This window comes from Coenobita brevimanus, chromosome 1 (assembly GCF_032717465.1).
Source record: "Coenobita brevimanus isolate Jiangsu-jjx chromosome 1, ASM3271746v2, whole genome shotgun sequence".
NCBI classification, from domain to species: Eukaryota; Metazoa; Arthropoda; class Malacostraca; order Decapoda; family Coenobitidae; genus Coenobita; species Coenobita brevimanus.
This window is the reverse complement of record NC_136954.1, coordinates 19849337-19868546: the sequence shown is the minus strand read 5'-3', so window position 1 is coordinate 19868546 and position 19210 is coordinate 19849337. Positions and strand designations below refer to the sequence as shown.

Here is a 19210-nt window from a genome sequence, read left to right as displayed (position 1 = left end):
TAAGGGGGGTGATGAGGGGAACTGGGATACAAAAAGTGGGGGACAGACAGACAGGCTGACCCAGACAAAATGCAGACAGAGGAAGGGGGGGGGGGAAGTGACGGCAGACAGGCAGGCGGCGCAAATTTCCGAAAGACGACAGAGACTGGGGAGGATGGGGAGTTGGGGATAGTGAGGAAGGTGGTGAGGGGGCACAAACAGAAGATGGGGCAGGAAGGGTTGAGGCAGGGAGTGCGGCAGGCAGTCCAAGCACGTAGCTGGGATATTAAACAAAGTTGGCACAGTAAGGACCTATTCTGGGCAATTCCGCCGTATCAAGAGGGGATTTTATGTCAATTACCATTGGATGGGTTTTGTTGTGGTCTCCAGACTCTTGCCTTCCTCTCCCCCCTTCCCTTCCCCCCCCCCTCTCCATTTTTTTCTTTCTTCTTTTTTAAGGGAGCGGGAGGGATGAGTTTGGGACTTTCTGGCGAGGGGGGCGAGGCGCTGGATTTGAGACTTTGTGGAGAGAGTGTGTTGGGTCTAAGACTTTTCGGAGGTTAGGAGTACTGACTTTAAGACTTTTTTATTACTGGCGAGGAGTTTTCGTTCGCCTCGAGACTTCACACAGTGGGTTTTTTTTTTTTGGGGGGGGTGAGGTGGGGGGGCGGAGAAGTAAGGATAGTATTGACTTTTTGGCCAGACATATGACACTGGACATATCTTCAAGGACTACATACAAGACAGCAAAATGCGGTGTATCCCAAACTCAACTCACTCAGGGCAATTAAAGAAAGACAATTTGGGCAACAAAAAGAAATACACTCCCTACTCTACAAACAATATATCAGATCAATGGTGTCTCCGGCATGTGCCCCCACACTACCTAACACCCTCTACAACACCTTGCAGACCATATGCAACAACGCTCTGCCCATCATCACTGGCTGCACCAATACCACTGTATGCGGCAGCCTGTGACATCAAACAACTCTCGTCATTACATGCAAGAGCCACACAACAAAACTAAACACAAAACAATCACCACACAAACATTAGCAGACCCCCTTCAACAACATCCCACCTCCAGACAATCCAACACAATGAATGGAGAAACAACTACATATTCATTTTACGTGCAGGGCAAAACAACACCTTGATTGTTGCATTAAACTACAATCTCCCTTCCCGACATCCACCCATCAGAGGTACGGTATCCTGAGAATAACAGGGCTGATTGAGTTCACTTTTTTAGGTTTATATCAGGACATCACCCAGCCCTCCTCAGTTACCAGCTTAGATTAGAGGTGCGTAGAGTCACTGACGAAATGTGCCCCACTTGTAGAACAGACCCACACTCTCATTCTCACTCACATTATCTGACCTCTCCTGGCTAGTTCCCTTTCTCCCTCCTTTTAAACATCTATTTTTTTTTTCTTTTCAGTATGTATTTTCTTGTAATAATCTCTAATCTCTTTCAGCTCAATGGATGGATAAGTGTAGTCACATGGCAAGGTCCATCTAACTACTAACCAAGGAGACTCCTTCCTACCGCATAATTATAGCCCATCGAATTTACACAGCCACTCCTTTGCATTGAAGTTGGGGAATGGCCCCATTTTGGGGGGATGAAAAAATTAATTGTTAGTCAGTCCTGTGAGAAGAGTGGAGAAACTGCAAGATAGTGAGAAAATGGCAGAGTATAAGAGCATAGTGGAAGAAAGATCGGGAAGGCATGAGCTAGAGCAGATGGAAGGGGTGGAAGACGTATGTAAGATATTCACGGAAGAGATAGGCGCAGCGTGTGAGGCGGTTTGTGGAGTGAGGAGGAGATGCAAGGGTGTGCAAGGGACCGCATGGTGGAATGACGAGGTGAAACGAGCTGTGGAACAAAAGAAGAAGGCATATGGTGAATGGTTGGCGAGTAGAGGTAGGGGAGAAGATGAGAGAGAGAAGAGAGAGGTATATGTGAGCAGGAGAACGGAGGTTAAGAGACTGGTGATGGAGAGTAAGAAGAAAGTGGATGAAGAGTTTGGGAGGAATCTGAGTGTGAAATGGAGGGAGAGTAAGAAATTGTTTTGGAAGGAGGTAAAGAAAGTAAGGCAGTGTGAAAGGGGAAATAGTAGGGGAGTGAAAGATAGCAATAATAGATTGTTGGTGGAGAAGAGAGAGAAATTGAGGAGATGGAAGGAGCACTTTGAGGATTTGTTGAATGTAGAGAGTGAGAGCAGTGTGAGTATAAGTGGTTGGGGAATGGCTGGGAGAAGAAGAGATGAGAGGAGGGAGGAAGAGATCAGTAGGGCGAAAGTAGTGGAAGCGATGAAGAAGATTAAGCTGGGAAAGGCCCCAGGAATTGATGGAGTGTGTGGTGAAATGCTTAGGTATGGGGGTGAGATTGTTGTGGAGTGGATATGGAAGTTGTGTAGATTGGCTTTGGAAGAGGGAAGGGTTAAAGAGGACTGGAAATCAGGTATAATTGTTCCTCTGTACAAAGGAAAAGGGGAAAGAGAAGTATGTGGTAACCATAGGGGTATTTGCCTTCTTAGTGTGACTGGTAAAATATATGGTAGAGTACTCATTGATAGGGTTAGGCATATGACAGAGGAGCTAGTTGGAGAAGAACAAGGGGGATTTAGGAAGGGAAAAGGGTGTGTAGATCAGATATTTGTTCTAAGATGTTTAGTGGAGAAGTATCTAGAGAAGGGAAGAAAAGTGTATGCTGCCTTCATGGACTTGGAGAAAGCTTATGACAGAATAGATAGGCAAGGTATGTGGAAGGTATTAAGAATATATGGAGTGGAGGGGAAATTGTTGAGTGCAGTGAAGAGTATGTACGAGGGAGCTAGGGCTACGGTGAGAGTGGATGGTGAGCTGAGTGAGTTCTTTGATCTCAATGTGGGACTGAAACAGGGTTGTGTGATGTCTCCATGGCTGTTTAATATATATATGGATGGGGTTGTAAAGGAGGTGCAAGGTAGGGCAGTGGATGTGGAGCTGGCCCTAATGAATGAGGGTGAGACTTGGAAGCTTCCGGTGTTGCTGTTTGCTGATGATACAGTGTTGTTGAGTGAAGATGAATGGGAGTTGCAAGGTTTGGTGAATGAATTTGGGACAGTGTGTAGGAGGAGGAAGCTGAAAGTTAATGTAAACAAAAGTAAAGTTATGGTGTTTGAGAGGAATGAAGTCACAGATTGTGCAGTGAGGTTGGATGGTGAGGATATGGAGAATGTGAGTGCATTCAAGTACTTGGGTAGTATGATGAGTAAGGATGGAACTTTGGGGGATGAAGTACGTGAAAGGGTACAGCAGGGAAGGAAGGTTGTTGGTACACTGAAAGCAGTGATGAGAAATAGGGAGGTGAGTATGGAAGGTAAGAAGTCACTGCATGATGGTATTGTGATCCCTACCCTGACGTATGGAAGCGAGGCGTGGACCTTGCAAGAGGGGAACAAGTCAAGAGTGAGAGCAGTGGAAATGAGTTACTTGAGAGGAGCATGTGGAGTGACGTGGAGGGACAGGTTGACGAATGAAGAAGTGAAGGAACGTTGTGGGGTAGATGTGGATGTGGTTGAGAAGATTAGGAGAAATACATTGAGGTGGTTTGGACATGTGGTGAGAATGGAGAATGAAAAACTGACTAAGAGGGTGTATGTAGGTGAGGTGGAGGGAGGGAGAGGGAGGGGTAGACCGAGGATGAGGTGGAGGGATGGAGTTGAGAGGTATATGAGGGAGGGGGGGGTGAGTTGGGGGGAGGATAGTCAAATGGTGGGTGACAGAGTGACTTGGAGGCGTTTTGTCTGCGGCCACCCTTTGCGGGATTAGGGCGTCGGGCTATAGATAGATAGATAGATAGACAGTCGGTAAAAGAGGGTCACTGAAACTCATGACAATAATTTAGGCAGTTGAGTTTAAGAGAATCACTTATTCACTCATTCTCGTTCGTACTATAGTTCTTTCACCTTAAGCTGGGCTAGATTTTCATCCCTTTGCTGCTCTTTTCACGTAGCTCAGGTGCAGAGGACAATAATACTACGGCTTTGTATCTTTCCCATAGCACTTGGCGACCAGCATCTTATTCTAGTGTTTATCTCTTGTTATAACTCAGCATTCAAGATGGAGAGATGGTAAATTTTGGCCAAGTTAGTGTAAGAAGTGTATAATACTGACAATAAAACTCAGAAAGAACACTCTGCCGACGTAGTGAAAATATTATATAGTTCTAAACCTTTTTGCTGTGCGGGGTTTCTTTCAGTTTTGTAACACACTCGATATTGCGAGAACTTGTTACCGTACCAAACGGCGACCTACACAGTTAAAGACTAAGGAAATCACATGTGTGTGTGTGTGTGTGTGTGTGTGTGTGTGTGTGTGTGTGTGTAATTCACCGGGTCGGTCAGGATCACTTGATGGTCGTGATGGTCAGCTTTTACCCTCCCGGAAGGGAGCTGAGAGCTCATATAGTCCGATCTAAGGGCAAGGCTGTGACCTTCACACACGAACACACCCGTCCCCTTGCTGCAGGGGGACAGTAACCACCCACTTCGTCAGTGAAACTTTTCGCAACCTGAGCGAGGCGCGAACTCCCGTCTACCAGATGGCAAGCGAGAACGTTACCACTGCACCAGCGAGCGGTGTGTGTGTGTGTGTGTGTGTGTGTGTGTGTGTGTGTGTGTGTGTGTGTGTGTGTGTGTGTGTGTGTGTGTGTGTGTGTGTTCTTACCTAATTCTTACCTAATTGTATCTTTACAGGAATGAGTCAAGCTCGTACTGTCCCGTGTCTTAAACCATATTTATCGTACATATCCTTAAATTTGTGAATTGTTTTGGCACACACTATTTCATTCGGTAGTGCATTCCACTGATCAATTGCTCTGTTTGGGAAACTGAATTTCCTTACGTCTTTATCACCTCTCTTCTAATGCAGTTTTTTGCAGTGTCCTCTTGCTGATGCTTCTCCATATGTTAAGTAATCATTTATGTCAATTTTCTCCTTCCCTGATATGCACTTATATAGAATTATCATGTCACCTCTTTTCCTTCTCTCCTGTACTGTAGTGTTGGTAGATTCAGTTTATTTAGTCTTTCTTCGTAGCTTAGGTCCCTTAAGCTTGGTATCCATCTTGTAGCGGCCCTTTGAACTTTTTCAATCTTGTCTATGTGCTTATTGAGATGAGGACTCCAGACTACTGATGCATATTCCAGGGTTGGTCTAATGAATGATGTTATTATCCTTCTTAGCATGTCTTCATTTATGTATGTGAATGCTATTCTCATATTTGCAAGCAGTGTATACATGTTCCGTACCTTCTCGCTGATGTGGTCAGCCGGAGATAGTCTGTTATTGATAATCACACCTAGGTCTTTCTCTCTTTCTGATGTGTATAGGGTTTTATTTCCTAACTTATAATCCCAATCAGGTCTTTTTCCACTTTAACCAACCTTGATTACATGACACTTGTCCACATTGAATTCCATTTGCCATGTACTACTCCATTCATGAAGTTTATTTAATTCTTCTTGTAGCTCTTTACAAGAGTCTGTGTTAGTAATTCTCCTTTGTATTTTTGCATAATCTACAAACATATTCAGATAGCTCTCATTTCCAGTGTTACTGTTTATATCATTCATATACACTAAAAACATGATTGGTGCCAGCACTGAACCCTGTGGTACTCCACTAGTCACTTCTTTCCATGATGAGTAGTTTCCTCTTAGTACTGTTCTCATTTCTCTTTTTATGAGAAAGTCTTGCATCCAACAAAACAGTTTGCCTCGAATTCCTCCTTGATGGTACAGTTTCCATAAAAGTCTTTGATGTGGTACTGTGTCAAAAGCTTTCTTGAAATCTAAATAGATACTGTCCACCCATCCTTCCCTTTCCTGTATTGTGTTTGTTACTCTGTCATAGTAGCTCAACAGATTAGTAACACATGATTTTCCTTTTCTGAAACCAAACTGTCTTTCTGTTATCATACTGTGTTCTTCTAGATGACTTACCCAAGCTTTTCTAATACCTTGCTTACAACACTGGTCAGTGATACTGGTCGGTAGTTGAGTGGATTTTGTCTATTTCCTTTCTTGAATAAGGGGACAATATTTGCTTTTTTCCAAATATCAGGTAGTTTACCTTGACTCAAGGATTTCTTGAAAATTAAAAATAATGGTTTACTTAACTCCTTTGCACATTCTCGTAGTACACAACATGAAATTTCATCCGGACCACTTGCTTTTCCTCTGTCTAATCTACTTAACTCCTCCTGTATTACTTTTTCTGCTATTTGTATATCTGGTAGTATGTGTGGACATGCATGTTCCACATAGTCCCTATCAAATTTTTTTTCTTCTGTAAAAACTAATTGGAAATTCTTATTTAGTGCTTCACAAATATCTTTCTCTTGTGTATAAGTGATTCCCTCGTCCGTAATTGATTGTATTATATCTTTTACTTTGGTTTTGCTTCTGATATAGCTGTAAAACAGCTTTGGTTGATCACTACTTTTATTTATTATATCCTCCTCAAACTGTTTTTGGGCTTCCCTCCTTATTCTTGTGTGTGTGTGTGTGTGTGCGTGTGTGTGTGTGTGTGTGTGTGTGTGTGTGTGTGTGTGTGTGTGTGTGTGTGTGTGTGTGTGTGTGTGTGTGTGTGTGTGTACACCCTAGGGTCCCGCGGTGCTATTAGGATAATACTTTGCAAATAGCCGCCAGTTTTGCAAAACAGCCTAATTTTTAACCACCTCACCCCACCCACCTCATTTGAACATGTAATATTTTTTGCTATTCCCAGATAGTTTTATTCGGCTAACCTTATCTTTCCCTCCTTGAACAGAGATTTTCATTATCACCTACCCTATTATAAACAAGAACCGAATGGATCAAATAGATTTAATGTTTGTTTTCCTGTGTACAGTTCTCCTACTCTACTAATAATCAGTCTTTCTCCCTCTTTCCCCTCTCGTCCTCGTCCCCGCCTACACTCCCTGAATTAGTTTACCTATATTTTCGTGCATATTCAGAAAGCTTAACACTAATTCCTTGCTTGGGCTTCTCTTCTTCTTCCACCTCCCCCTATTTCGACATCTGTCATATATCTCTTCCCCCACATCCTATGCCTTCCTTCCCCTACCCCCACAGTATTCTACCCCTTCCCCCCCCCACATCTACCTTCCTTGCGCTTCCCCTTCCATCAGTCCAGCCCAATTCTTACCATTTTCCCCTGATGCCCAACCTTTTCTTGCACCTATTTCTTTCCTCATCTCATTACTTTTCCTCAATCCTCATCCCTTCCTCTATTCCCCATCCTTACACCTTCTTTATCCCCTTCACCCTCCACTGTTCCTCTACCATTCACTACTGTTCTGTCCCTACTCATCATCTCCTCCAATGCCATATGCCTCACCCCCCCCCCTCCACTTACCTATTCCCTTGCTGCTCATCACCTCTCTCTCTCTCTCTCTCTCTCTCTCTCTCTCTCTCTCTCTCTCTCTCTCACCTCAACTCTTCGTCTCCTCCCGAACGAAGCAGCATCCCCAACCTCTCCCCCCTCCGTTCCATACTTCACCTCTCACCCCCTCCACTCTCCTCCTCACCAATCTCCCCCAACCATACTCCTCACCACTTTCCTCATACCTCCACTCTTTCTTTCCGCCTCAAACACTTACCCACTCCTTCCTCCTTCCCTTTCCCTGTCTCCGTCACACTCTCCTCCAATCTCTTTTCCTTCCTTCCTTCCTCTTTCATTCCCCCTGCCTCCGTCACATTCCCCTCCCCTCCCTTCACTTTCCTTCCTTCCCATCCTCCCTCCCCATGCCTTCATCATACTTTCCTCCCTCCCTCCCCCTGCTTCCATCATACTCTCCTCCATCCCTTCTTCCCCTGCCTCCATCATGCTCTCCTCCCCTCTCTTTTCCTTCCCTCCTTCCCATTCTTACCCCCTATGGGAAGCCCCGCCATAAAATTATAATGACAGATCGCCTGTCTCAAATCTCCGGCCGTCGCCAGTCCCATGAAAATATGATGGACGGTTTTGGCTCTTACTCTGGCCAGCCCTCGAGGTGGCTAGTCCTTTCCCTGAGGATATATTTCTTATACTTTTGACATTTTTAGTTTTGGTTTTTACATGCATATTTAGGAAGACCCCCCCCCTTTCTCTCTCTCTCTCTCTTACACACACACACACACACACACACACACACACACACACACACACAGTTTCTCATACAATCTTCCCTATATTCACATTCTCTAACCCCCTTTCCTTTCATCCAGGATACATAGAGAGACAGAGATACAGACAGACAGATAGGATAAAGTGAGAAATACCAAGGGTGTGCGTGGTTAGGCGGGAATGTTGTGGTGGTGTGAGTGAAGATGGACGATGGATGGGATGGCGTGATTTCACCAGGGAACACATTATGTATCCCACCACACTGGCATATAGGATAAAGATACACAGATAGATTGATAGACAGATAGATACAGAGAGAGAGAGAGATAGATAGATAGAGAGAGAGAGAGAGAGAGAGAGAGAGAGAGAGAGAGACAGACAGACAGACAGACAGACAGACAGACAGACAGACAGACAGACAGACAGAGACAGACAGACAGACAGACAGACAGAGACAGACAGAGATAGACTGTCAAATAAAAAAAAAAGAGGTAATAGAAAAAAAATCTCAGGCTTTCAGGCTGAGCCGCACATATCACATGGACCTATATCTGATTCTCTCTCTCTCTCTCTCTCTCTCTCTCTCTCTCTCTCTCTCAAAGCTGACCATTGGCCTCTATAATAAAAAAGAAAGACGATAAAAGTAATAAAAATATGGAGGAGCCTGAAAAGGCCTGGAATATTTCTGGTTTGATAAATGGTGTCATGAAACTCCCCCTACCCACACTGTCCTCTTCCTTCCCTCTTCCCCTCTACTTCTCTCCCTTTCTCTCTCTCTCTTCTGCCGGTCCTTCCTCCCCTCCCTTTGACTTCACTTTCTTCCCTTTCCTATTCCTGTCCTCTCCCCTCCTCACACAACCCACCATCCCCATTCCGTCTTTCACCTATCCAACCACGTTCCCCTTCCCGTCTCTCCTCTCTTCCCCTCCATCCTCTTCACCCCCCACCCTCTTTCGTTTCTCCCTCCCTTTCCACTCACTATCTTCATTCTTCTCTCATTCTCTTTGTTTTAACCTTCTCCTCCCCCTTTCCCCTCTGTTCCTCCCCCACCCTACCTTCACCCTCTCTTCCTTCCCCTCAACTCCAATCCACCCTTTCCTTCCTCTCCCCTTTCCATCCTAGATTCAAACACTCCTCGCTTTCTTTTCTCTTCGTTTTCTGCTGCTCTCTCCCTTCCTTCAACAAATTGATATATATTTTTTTAATTTTCATCACCTGACTCCTCTTTCCTTTCCTTCTCCCTCTATTCATGTGCATCCTCTTCCGTGTTCCTCTTCCTTGTCATTCTCATATTATTCTCTCTCTCTCTCTCTCTCTCTCTCTCTCTCTCTCTCTCTCTCTCTCTCTCTCTCTCTCTCTCAACAGCAGGCGACGTTCAAACAACCCACCCTTACCAACATCGCCAACTCGACTTCACCAGCATCGACAGCCCACAATAACTCTCCCAGACTAGCAATACCACCTGACCCCCTCGCGCCTATAAATCAAATCTCCGCACACACACACACACACACACACACACACACACACACACACACACACACAGTCCCTCTAATTCCAACTACTGCATTAAGGCCCCATCATTCCTTATCTGTTATCTCACATTTTAAGCAACAGTATAAGACGATTTAACCTTTGGCTGCGATTTACCTACCTTGACATACTGTCAGCTAAGGTCAGACGATTTTACTAAGCTGAAGAGAAATCCGGGGCACTGAAATTTTTACAAGTGGAAGGATTAACACTGTGGCCTGCCTTCCTTTTCCAGTCTCTCTCTCTCTCTCTCTCTCTCTCTCTCTCTCTCTCTCTCTCTCTCTCTCTCTCTCTCTCTCTCTCTCTCTCTCTCTCTATATATATATATATATATATACCTACCTACCTACCTATAATGGATGATTATCATCCCTTCAATTCGTATGAGTCCTTATCAGCGTATTCTTGCTCCTACCAGGCATTTATATTCACCTTAGGAAAAGCCTCTTGTATTGTAAGGAAGTTTTTAAAGACTATCTCTACCCCCTCCAGGTAAAAGAGCCTAACCTACGCTGAATAATACTTCCATGATATCACAATTACAAAATAAATAAATAAATAAAACGACATTATCGGCCTCAAGGGGTTCCGATCATAAAAACTTTCCGTTGCTAAACCAGTTGTTTGGGACAGTATCAAATTTGGGTCGTATTCTAAGAGATGACGGAGATTTCGTAATACCTCTTTGTTAGCGATTTATTATGCAGATTACACTTCCATATCATGATGTTTGTTGTTGAAGAATCTATGTCGATATTTCCCATTCAACTTTAATATCGCCATGTATGAGAATGATGAAAGTTATGTGGCTATGAAAACATAAACTGTATGCAACAGACTGTTAAAGTGTGATACGCAAAATAAATCGCTGAGGAAGAGATGCTACGAAGCCTCTATGCAACCTAGATTACGTTGCTATGTGTCCTAGCCTGTTCTCTTGGGCCTGTGTTACCGTCAGTTAATGAAGCTCCCTAACACCTCTTCCTAAGCGATTCTTTTGCTATTTACACCTTGCCGTCCGCTTCTGTGTGATACTTAAGTCATTCTAATACAACCATACCCGGCACAAATGTACAAAACGATATTACCCAGCCGAATCTAAAAATAAATCGACGAGGAGGAGTGTTAGGGAGCTTCCTTACCCCCACGAGAATACGGGCCTTGGACACAGCAGATGATGTAGTTCCTCTTTGTCAAACGATATATAAACGATTCCACACCTAACTTTCCCGTATGTTATCTGTTTATCCACACCCTTTACATCAGTAACATACAAGAAGACGCATAACTCAAGTGCAGTGTGCAACAGAAAGCAACGAGCCAGATGGGTTACCATACCTCCGATGCCAGCTAAAAATACTGGCCTATAAAACAACGCAATATGCACCAACGGACCTCTGATCATGTACATGTTACAAACACAGTGGGATCCATTACTTAGTGTGCTGTGTGGGTAGGAATTTGGCAACCAAAAATATGCAGTGTTTAATAGGCTGTCGATTTTATTCAGCTTAGCCAAGGGTAGGAATTCGGCAACTAAAAATATGCAATGTTTATACACCTACCAACAGCTAAACTTGTTAAAAATATCAGTTTAGCCACTGGTAGGAGTTGGGCAATTACAAATATGCACAATTTATACATCTGGCGATTTTATCCTGCTTATCCATAGCATTTGGCAGTAAACTGGTTTCAACTCAACCGATTCCACCAGTAAATCATGCCATCCCCAGCTCTGCACAGCCAAATCATGACCCATTCATCTCACAGACCCCTTGTTGCCGGTCCATTTTTCTTCTTTACTCCAGCACCAGCCTCGTCCAGGGCAGCTGTAAATAAACATGTTCCTCACATTAGCTCAGTTCGGGGTAAAAGTTGGCCTCACATTTCACCACGGTGCTTAAGCAAGGTGCTCCTTTGTTCAAGTATTTCCCTCATCAACGACCTTGTGTTCTGTGTGGTATTCTCGTCTGCCCAGTTCATTTCCTTTTCCTGGGCTTGTGTGTTCAGTTTCTTTCTCGTTACAAGGTGCATTAGGTCTCTTTGATGGGGATTTGTTGCAGCCGCTCGAGAATCGGATCGTGATGCATAGGATACCCCTAGACTGCTTGGATTTGGCTTAAAAGGAAGAACAGGGATTGTGATGAATGTCTATTGACTACATGGAGGTCAGGAACGTGGTCAAATTACGCTAGTGTTTCCCCAGACTGTGACATCCACCTACCAAACTTACATCCAGGATACTAATTATATTATGTAATGCTGGTCAAATAGGGACATGGGGTAAACAAACTTTGTCTAACAGTCTGATTTGGCAATTTTGTTTAACTTGGAAGTAATGGCGATCAAAGGGTTAGAAAAAAAAAAATCTTGCTGTTATGAATGCTGTGGGATATGTTCAGCTGAGAAAAATATCCGTCAACTCTATTTAGCTGGGAAAAATATCCGAAATTCTGTTTAGCTGGGAATAATATCCAGCAATTCTGTTTAGCTGTGAAGAATATCCCGCTGTTCCGTTTAGCTGAGAAAAAAATCCCAAAGTTAAGTTTAGCTGAGAAAAATATCTAACAATTCTGTTTACCTGAGAAAAATGTCGAGCATTAACTCTCCTCCTCTTACTGACTCCCTTCAACCTCTGTCTCTTCGCCGCACTGTTGCATCTTTATCTCTTTTCTATCGCTACTTTAATGGTCACTGCTCCTCTGAACTGTCTGCTTGCATTCCTCCACCTCTACGACGGGCGCGTAGCACCCGTCTGGCAGCAAACTCTCATCCCTTTTCTGTCCAACTCTCTAATGCAAGAGTTAACCGTTACTCCCAGTCTTTCATTTATGCAACAGGTCAGCTCTGGAACTGTCTCCCTCTGTCTGTATTTCCTTCTGCCTATGATCTCCAGTCTTTCAAACGTAGTGTGTCCAGGCATCTCAAAATGATCGGATCTTGAATTTGGCTCTCTATTGTATTTTGTTTTTCTCTTGAAGGGAACTGTTACTGCGGGCTCATGCCTTTGGTTCCTTCTTCCTCGCATAAAAAAAAAAAAAAAAAAAAAAAATTCTACAGTACTTAGCTAAGAAAAGTATCTGACAATGCAGTTTATCGGAAAAAAAAATATCCGGCAATTCTGTTTAGCTGGAGAAATATCCGGGAATTCTCTTTAGCTGAGGAAATTATTATCAGTTGTAGTTGTTGTTGTGGCCTCAGGCTCATCTGAACGTGAACCCAGTGGACCCGCAGGTTAAAGTTTCCCTCCTCCTGCAGTCCACCATCCCCCTTTCGATGGACTGAGTGGAAAGTGAGGGACGTTTGTAAAATCAGGCACTGGAGCTGCCCGGCTATAGTAATGCAAGCATGGGAAGACGTACAGACAGACGTACAAAAATCTTCCAGAAGTTTGACGAATAGATAGTGGAAAATTTTTTTGAAACTTCTGTTTTCCACCATTTCGTCAGCTGTAGATTTTCTTCAGATGGAACTGGGAAGAGAGTTGTTTCTTTGACTGTCTATCTCCAACACCAAAATTCTAACAGCCTAAAGGGCTAACAGGAAGTCAGAACAGCAAAGTCAAGCATCATAACTATGGGCGGTGATTACCATTTCACATTACTGATGTACAAGAATATTTTTATCAGGCTACATTAGGAATTCTGTTCAGGGTACAAATTTCAACCAGATAACTGGGCTAATGCACGCCTCCTGTAACTCACTCTCTGCTGAATAAAATCTCTTCATGTTGGCTGGAAATGAGTATTAGAGTTGTAATGGCCACGAGAGACTTAACGAGGATAGTCTTGCTATCTGTTATCTCTACAAAAGATAACGTCTCGAGAACGATCCTGCTTTCTGTCATCAATATCAGAGACTCGAAAACAGTCTTGTTTTTTGTCATCATTACAAAAGATAACTTTTCATAAATATACGCAGCACACTTTAATTCGAATTCAGATATGGATACTTCCTGACACGTTTTCTTTTGCGACTGATTTTGCACACTACATTTCAATATTCTGTTACTGATGCAAACTGAGATGGTATTAACACCATATAAATAACATACAATGGAGTGCTATGGTGTTATATGCAAACTTAATTGTTAAGGAAGAGGCGCTTCGATGCCTCATATGCTACCTTAAATTCAAGCCTCTGTGCCAAGGCCTGTTTTGCTTAATTCTAATCACACTCACTATTTTCATGCTCTGAATTTTATGGACTCCACGTTCATCCATCTCCAGTCTCTTTCCCCACAGTCATTCTCTCTCTCTCTCTCTCTCTCTCTCACACACACACACACACACACACACACACACACACACACACACACACACACACAGTTTCACTGACACTAAAGCTTTTATACTGCATTGGTAACATTATAGTTTCTAAGTATTTCTTAACCCAATGAACCCAATGAACACTTTCTTATATTTTTTATCAGCAAATGCTTAATCGTTTCCATGTTCAACTGACTACACTGAGCTGAAAATAAAGACTCCTACCATTCTGACTACCAGACACTTTACCTGCATTTCTGTCTCTACGCAGTAACGATCCCTTTCCCTCCTGCTGATTTCATTATCACTCTTTCAATACTCTTTTTGTAGTAATCATTGTCATCATTATTCCACCAATGCAGCTGTCCGGTATTTCCTGGCTTCAACATTTCATTTCCCCTCCCTCTTTTTTTTTTTTTTTTTTTTCCCAGTCTTTCCTGGTGTGGAATGAGTCAGCAGCCATTTATCCATTCCCCTCACCTGGGCCGTATTAGCGGTGTCATGTCCCTAATCGGATTATCGAGGTGGCAATTTCACAGGGACTCCCTCAATGCTGGTCGTGTCACATTTGCCGTGGCGGCTCCACTTTTCGCGTCAATGGCTTTACTTTCTCAGTACGACCGTATCACGTATCCAATTTAAAGACTTTAGAATTGTAAATTCTCATACCGCCTTCATGAACACTCTCAGACTCTTATAACCACACTTTAACTGAATGAAACTATCTGGCATCAGCTGCAAGGGAATACTAGACATGTCACCACCATGAGAGGGTTATTGGTGACAGTAGGCTATTATCCACCCTGGTTCCTGTGACTGACTCGCTGCATAAATGGTCTGACGATAGTTGAACATGAATACTAGAGTTGTCCCGGCCATGAGAGGGTTGGAGGTAACAATATTAACACTCAAGTCCTTTGTTTCACTCTCAGATGAATAAACGCAGGGGTATCCGGCGCTGCCCGGGAAAACCCTATGATCGAGCATTGCCTGGGATCCTGGATGGTCACACACCCTGTGGGAGATGACCCTCGGGGGCCCATTTTACCCAGTGAACCTAAGCTCCTCCCTTAGCCCATTTCCTCATCGATATATTCCCGACTGACCTAATCCTACCATGGACCTATTTTCCCACTATCCACCCACCCACCAACCCTGCCAGCCCACTCCACCCATCCGACCCGTTGTAGCTAATAATGATTTGGTTGCAGAGGTAAAGAAAAAAAAAACTACAGTAATTGGTTGCCATGTTTCCGCCATACTGACTTGATCATTTCTAGTTAGTTCTAATCTTGGCCATCAGGGGCGCCACTTCAGTAACTGTACAGTAAACATTTAAATTCGTCGTATGAAGTTACACTAGTAGAGCATTTTAGAGTTACACTAACAGAGCATTTAGAGTTCTTTATACATCCCTGTCGATTTGCACGGAGAATAGACAGGCAGTCACACAGACAAACATTCTCTTTTGTGTGAGTGAGTGTGTGTGTGTGTGTGTGTGTGTGTGTGTGTGTGTGTGTGTGTGTGTGTGTGTGTGTGTGTGTGTGTGTGTGTGTGTAGAAGCATGGGAATAAAATACTAGAGTTTCACCAATAACAACAGAGTTCGCCACATATCAATTAACACTTCACTACGACGACTGCGAATCTTTTATGTTATTCATGCTGTCTCCAGACAGTTATATTCTATTTCCGTGAGAATGTTCAGACTGGAGGATTCAACCATAGACTTTCTAATACCATTCGTTACTAGGGATTCACGTATACTGCATAAGTGTCGATTATCAAAGTAAATAAATAAATAAATAAATAGGCATACACACACACATACATACATACATACATATATATACATAAGTACATAAAAATGACGTCATCGTAAGACATTTTCCTCCCTTTCAATCTGAGTATCTCTTGGGGGACGATTTGTCTATTTTTCCCTGGCTAATCCCAGATGATTTTTCTTCTCAACAACAAACATGTCGAGGACTGGAAGGTTAAGACACTATCCCCATTCTTCCTTACACCTGGGCCCGTATTATCGTCGGTTAAGGAAGCTCCCTAACACCTATTCCTAAGCGATTTATTTTGTCTTGATTACACCTTGCTATTACCTTCTGTGTTACTCAGACCATGCTAATATCATCATATCCATCACTATTTACATACAAACTTACACCTGTATATTAACAAGCCATATCCAAAAATAAATCGCTAAACAAACAGTGCCAAGACCCTGGAGAGACGACTTGTATACCTATTTTACTCAGGCCAACTATACTCTCTTCACCTTAACTTGATAAAAAAAAATTGTATCTTCATATTCATTGCCGAGTTGTCACATTAACACTAGAATATGGTGCTAATCACGAAGAAGTGCTACAGAAAGGATGCATAGTCGTAGCGCTTTTTTTCCTACCACTATTTCAAGAGGACGAAAATCTGTGCCAAGTTAAGGTGAAAAAGTATATTCATTTTTACTCACTGGGAAAATCTACAGAGGTCTGAAGGTTTTGGGAATGAGGTTTGTTAATGAGTAGGGAGAGAAAGAAATGTACGGCGTGACAATACGGAATGAATGAAAACGAGATGAAAGAAAAGGGATAGAGTTTGAGAAACGAGAGGAAGCACAGCGAGAAAGAGGAAGTGAGACTGGGGGGGGGGGAGTGAGAAAGTGAAGGAAGAGTGAGAAACAGGAAGAATGAGAGATAAAGTGGGAAAGAGAGGAAGAGTGAGAAAGGAAAGAAAAACAGAGACAAAGGGAAGAAAACGAAAAAAACAAAAAAACGAAGCATGTGAAAAAGATGAGAACAACTGGAAGCGAAAGAGTGAGAAACACGAGTGCAAGAAAAAGGAGAAATAGAGAAAAAAGTGCCAGAAAGAAGTGCAGAGTAAAAAATGAGAGTTCGAAAGAGGAGTCATTAAGAGAAGAGAGTGAGAAGGGCAAGTGTAACAGAATATGAGAAAGAGTAAGGAAAGGAAGAATGACCAACAGAAGTACGAGTGAGAAAGATTAAAAGAGAGAGAGAGAGAGAGAGAGAGAAGTAATAAAGAAAAGAAAAAGAGACATGAGTCACATAACAAGCACAGCAAAACAGGGCAGCCCCACTACACGAGAGACCCTGTGAAACCTTGGCTCGTATTCCCAGCGGCCAAGGAAGCTCCCTAACATCTCTTCCTTACCGACTCATTTTTAGGTACGGTACGTTTGGCTAATGTCTTTTTGTACGTTATTTATGTAGAGAACGGTGATCTTAGAATGTAAAAAGCAAAATAAACAGCTTAGGAATTGACGGAAATACGGGTCCTAGAAACAACTTTATCTCTTCATCCTTCCCTCCTCTTTTCTACTCTGATGGTTCTGTAGCTATTTCTTCTACTGATAAAGCAGATCTCTTCGCACAGACTTTCTCCTCCAATTCCACCTTAGACGATTCCGGTGCTGTTCCTCCATCACTTCCCCCCTCTGACTTCCTCATGGCTGACATTAAAATTTCTTCAGTTGATGTATTTTCTGCCATCACTGGCCTCAGTACTAACAAGGCATATGGGCCTGATGGGGTCCCTCCTGTTGTTCTCAAGAACTGTGCTTCTGTGCTTACACCCTGCCTAGGCAAACTCTTTCGCCTTTGTCTGTCAACTTGTACCTTTCCTTCTTGCTGGAAGTTTGCTCTCATTCAGCCAGTCCCAAAGAAGGGTGACCACTCCCAACCCTCCAACTATCGTCCAATTGCTTTAACGTCCTGTATTTCAAAGTTTTCGAGTCAATTCTTAACAGAAAAATTTTAAAGGCATCTTTCCTATCACAACCTTCTTTCCGATCGTCAGTATGGGTTCCATCAGGGACACTCCACTGGTGATCTTCTCACCTACCTTTCAGACTCCTGGTCATCCTCCTTTCGGGACTTTGGCGAAAGCTTTGCCATTGCACTTGACATCTCAAAGGCTTTCGATCGAGTCTGGCATAAATCTTTAATTTCCAAACTGCCCTCATACGGTTTCTATCCTTCTATCTGTGCCTTCATCGCTAGTTTCCTTTCTGGTCGTTCTATAGCCGCTGTTGTAGACGGCCATCGTTCTTCTCCTAGATCTATCAACAGTGGTGTTCCTCAGGGCTCTGTCCTATCACCAACTCTCTTCCTTTTATTCATCAATGATCTTCTAAGCTGTACATCTAACCCTATCCACTCATACGCTGATGACTCCACCCTTCACCTTTCCATTCGGTTCCCGCAACGCCCATCTCAACAGTTACTTCAACAAACAAGGGATGAGGCTATGGCTCACCTAATGTCTGACTTGGCTCGTATCTCTGACTGGGGTAAAAATAATATGGTTGTCTTTAATGCATCTAAGACTCAGTTCTTATATACACCTATCAACCCGACAAAATCTTCCACAGGTATACCCACTAATGTTTAATAATATTCAGCTTAATCCTGCATCATCCTTGAACATGCTTGGGGTTTCATTTACTCGGGACTTATCTTGGAAAAATCATATTACATCTCTTGTAAAATCTGCTTCCAAGAGATTGGGTGTGCTAAGCCGACTCCGCTCTTTCTTTACCCCTGCACAATTGTTGACTCTATACAGGAGTTTTATCCGGCCCTGTGTGGAGTACAACTCTCATGTGTGGGGAGGCTCCTCACATACAGCTCTTCTCAATAGGGTGAAGTCAAAGGCTTTTTGTCTCATTAACTCTCCTCCTCTTACTGACTCCCTTCAACCTCTGTCTCTTCGCCGCTCTGTTGCATCTTTATCTCTTTTCTATCGCTACTTTAATGGTCACTGCTCCTCTGAACTGTCTGCTTGCATTCCTCCACCTCTACGACGGGCGCGTAGCACCCGTCTGGCAGCAAACTCTCATCCCTTTTCTGTCCAACTCTCTAATGCAAGAGTTAACCGTTACTCCCAGTCTTTCATTTATGCAACAGGTCAGCTCTGGAACAGTCTCCCTCTGTCTGTATTTCCTGCTGCCTATGATCTCCAGTCTTTCAAACGCAGTGTGTCCAGGCATCTCAAAATGATCGGATCTTGAATTTGGCTCTCTATTGTATTTTGTTTTTCTCTTGGAGGGAACTGTTACTGCGGGCTCATGGCCTTTGGTTCCTTCTTCCTCGCATAAAAAAAAAATACTATATTTGGGAGGAAAAAAAAAAAAAACTAGTAAAAATACCGTAGTGAACCCTATATATTCTTCTCTAACTTTTTTCTTTTTGAATCAATTCCCCCCCCCCTCCATATTGGAGAAAGAGCTGCACTCTG

General features: G+C 43.2%; 1 protein-coding gene across 1 annotated transcript in view; it reads left to right on the top strand.

Moving 5' to 3' along the window:
* Positions 1–19210, top strand: part of LOC145391860 (glutamate receptor 1-like) — a 537754-nt gene that overhangs the window by 30089 nt on the left and 488455 nt on the right. The window contains exon 3 of the mRNA XM_080266379.1: positions 5161–5185. Coding sequence (XP_080122505.1) covers positions 5161–5185 — 25 coding nt within the window. The remainder of the gene's footprint in view (positions 1–5160; positions 5186–19210) is intronic.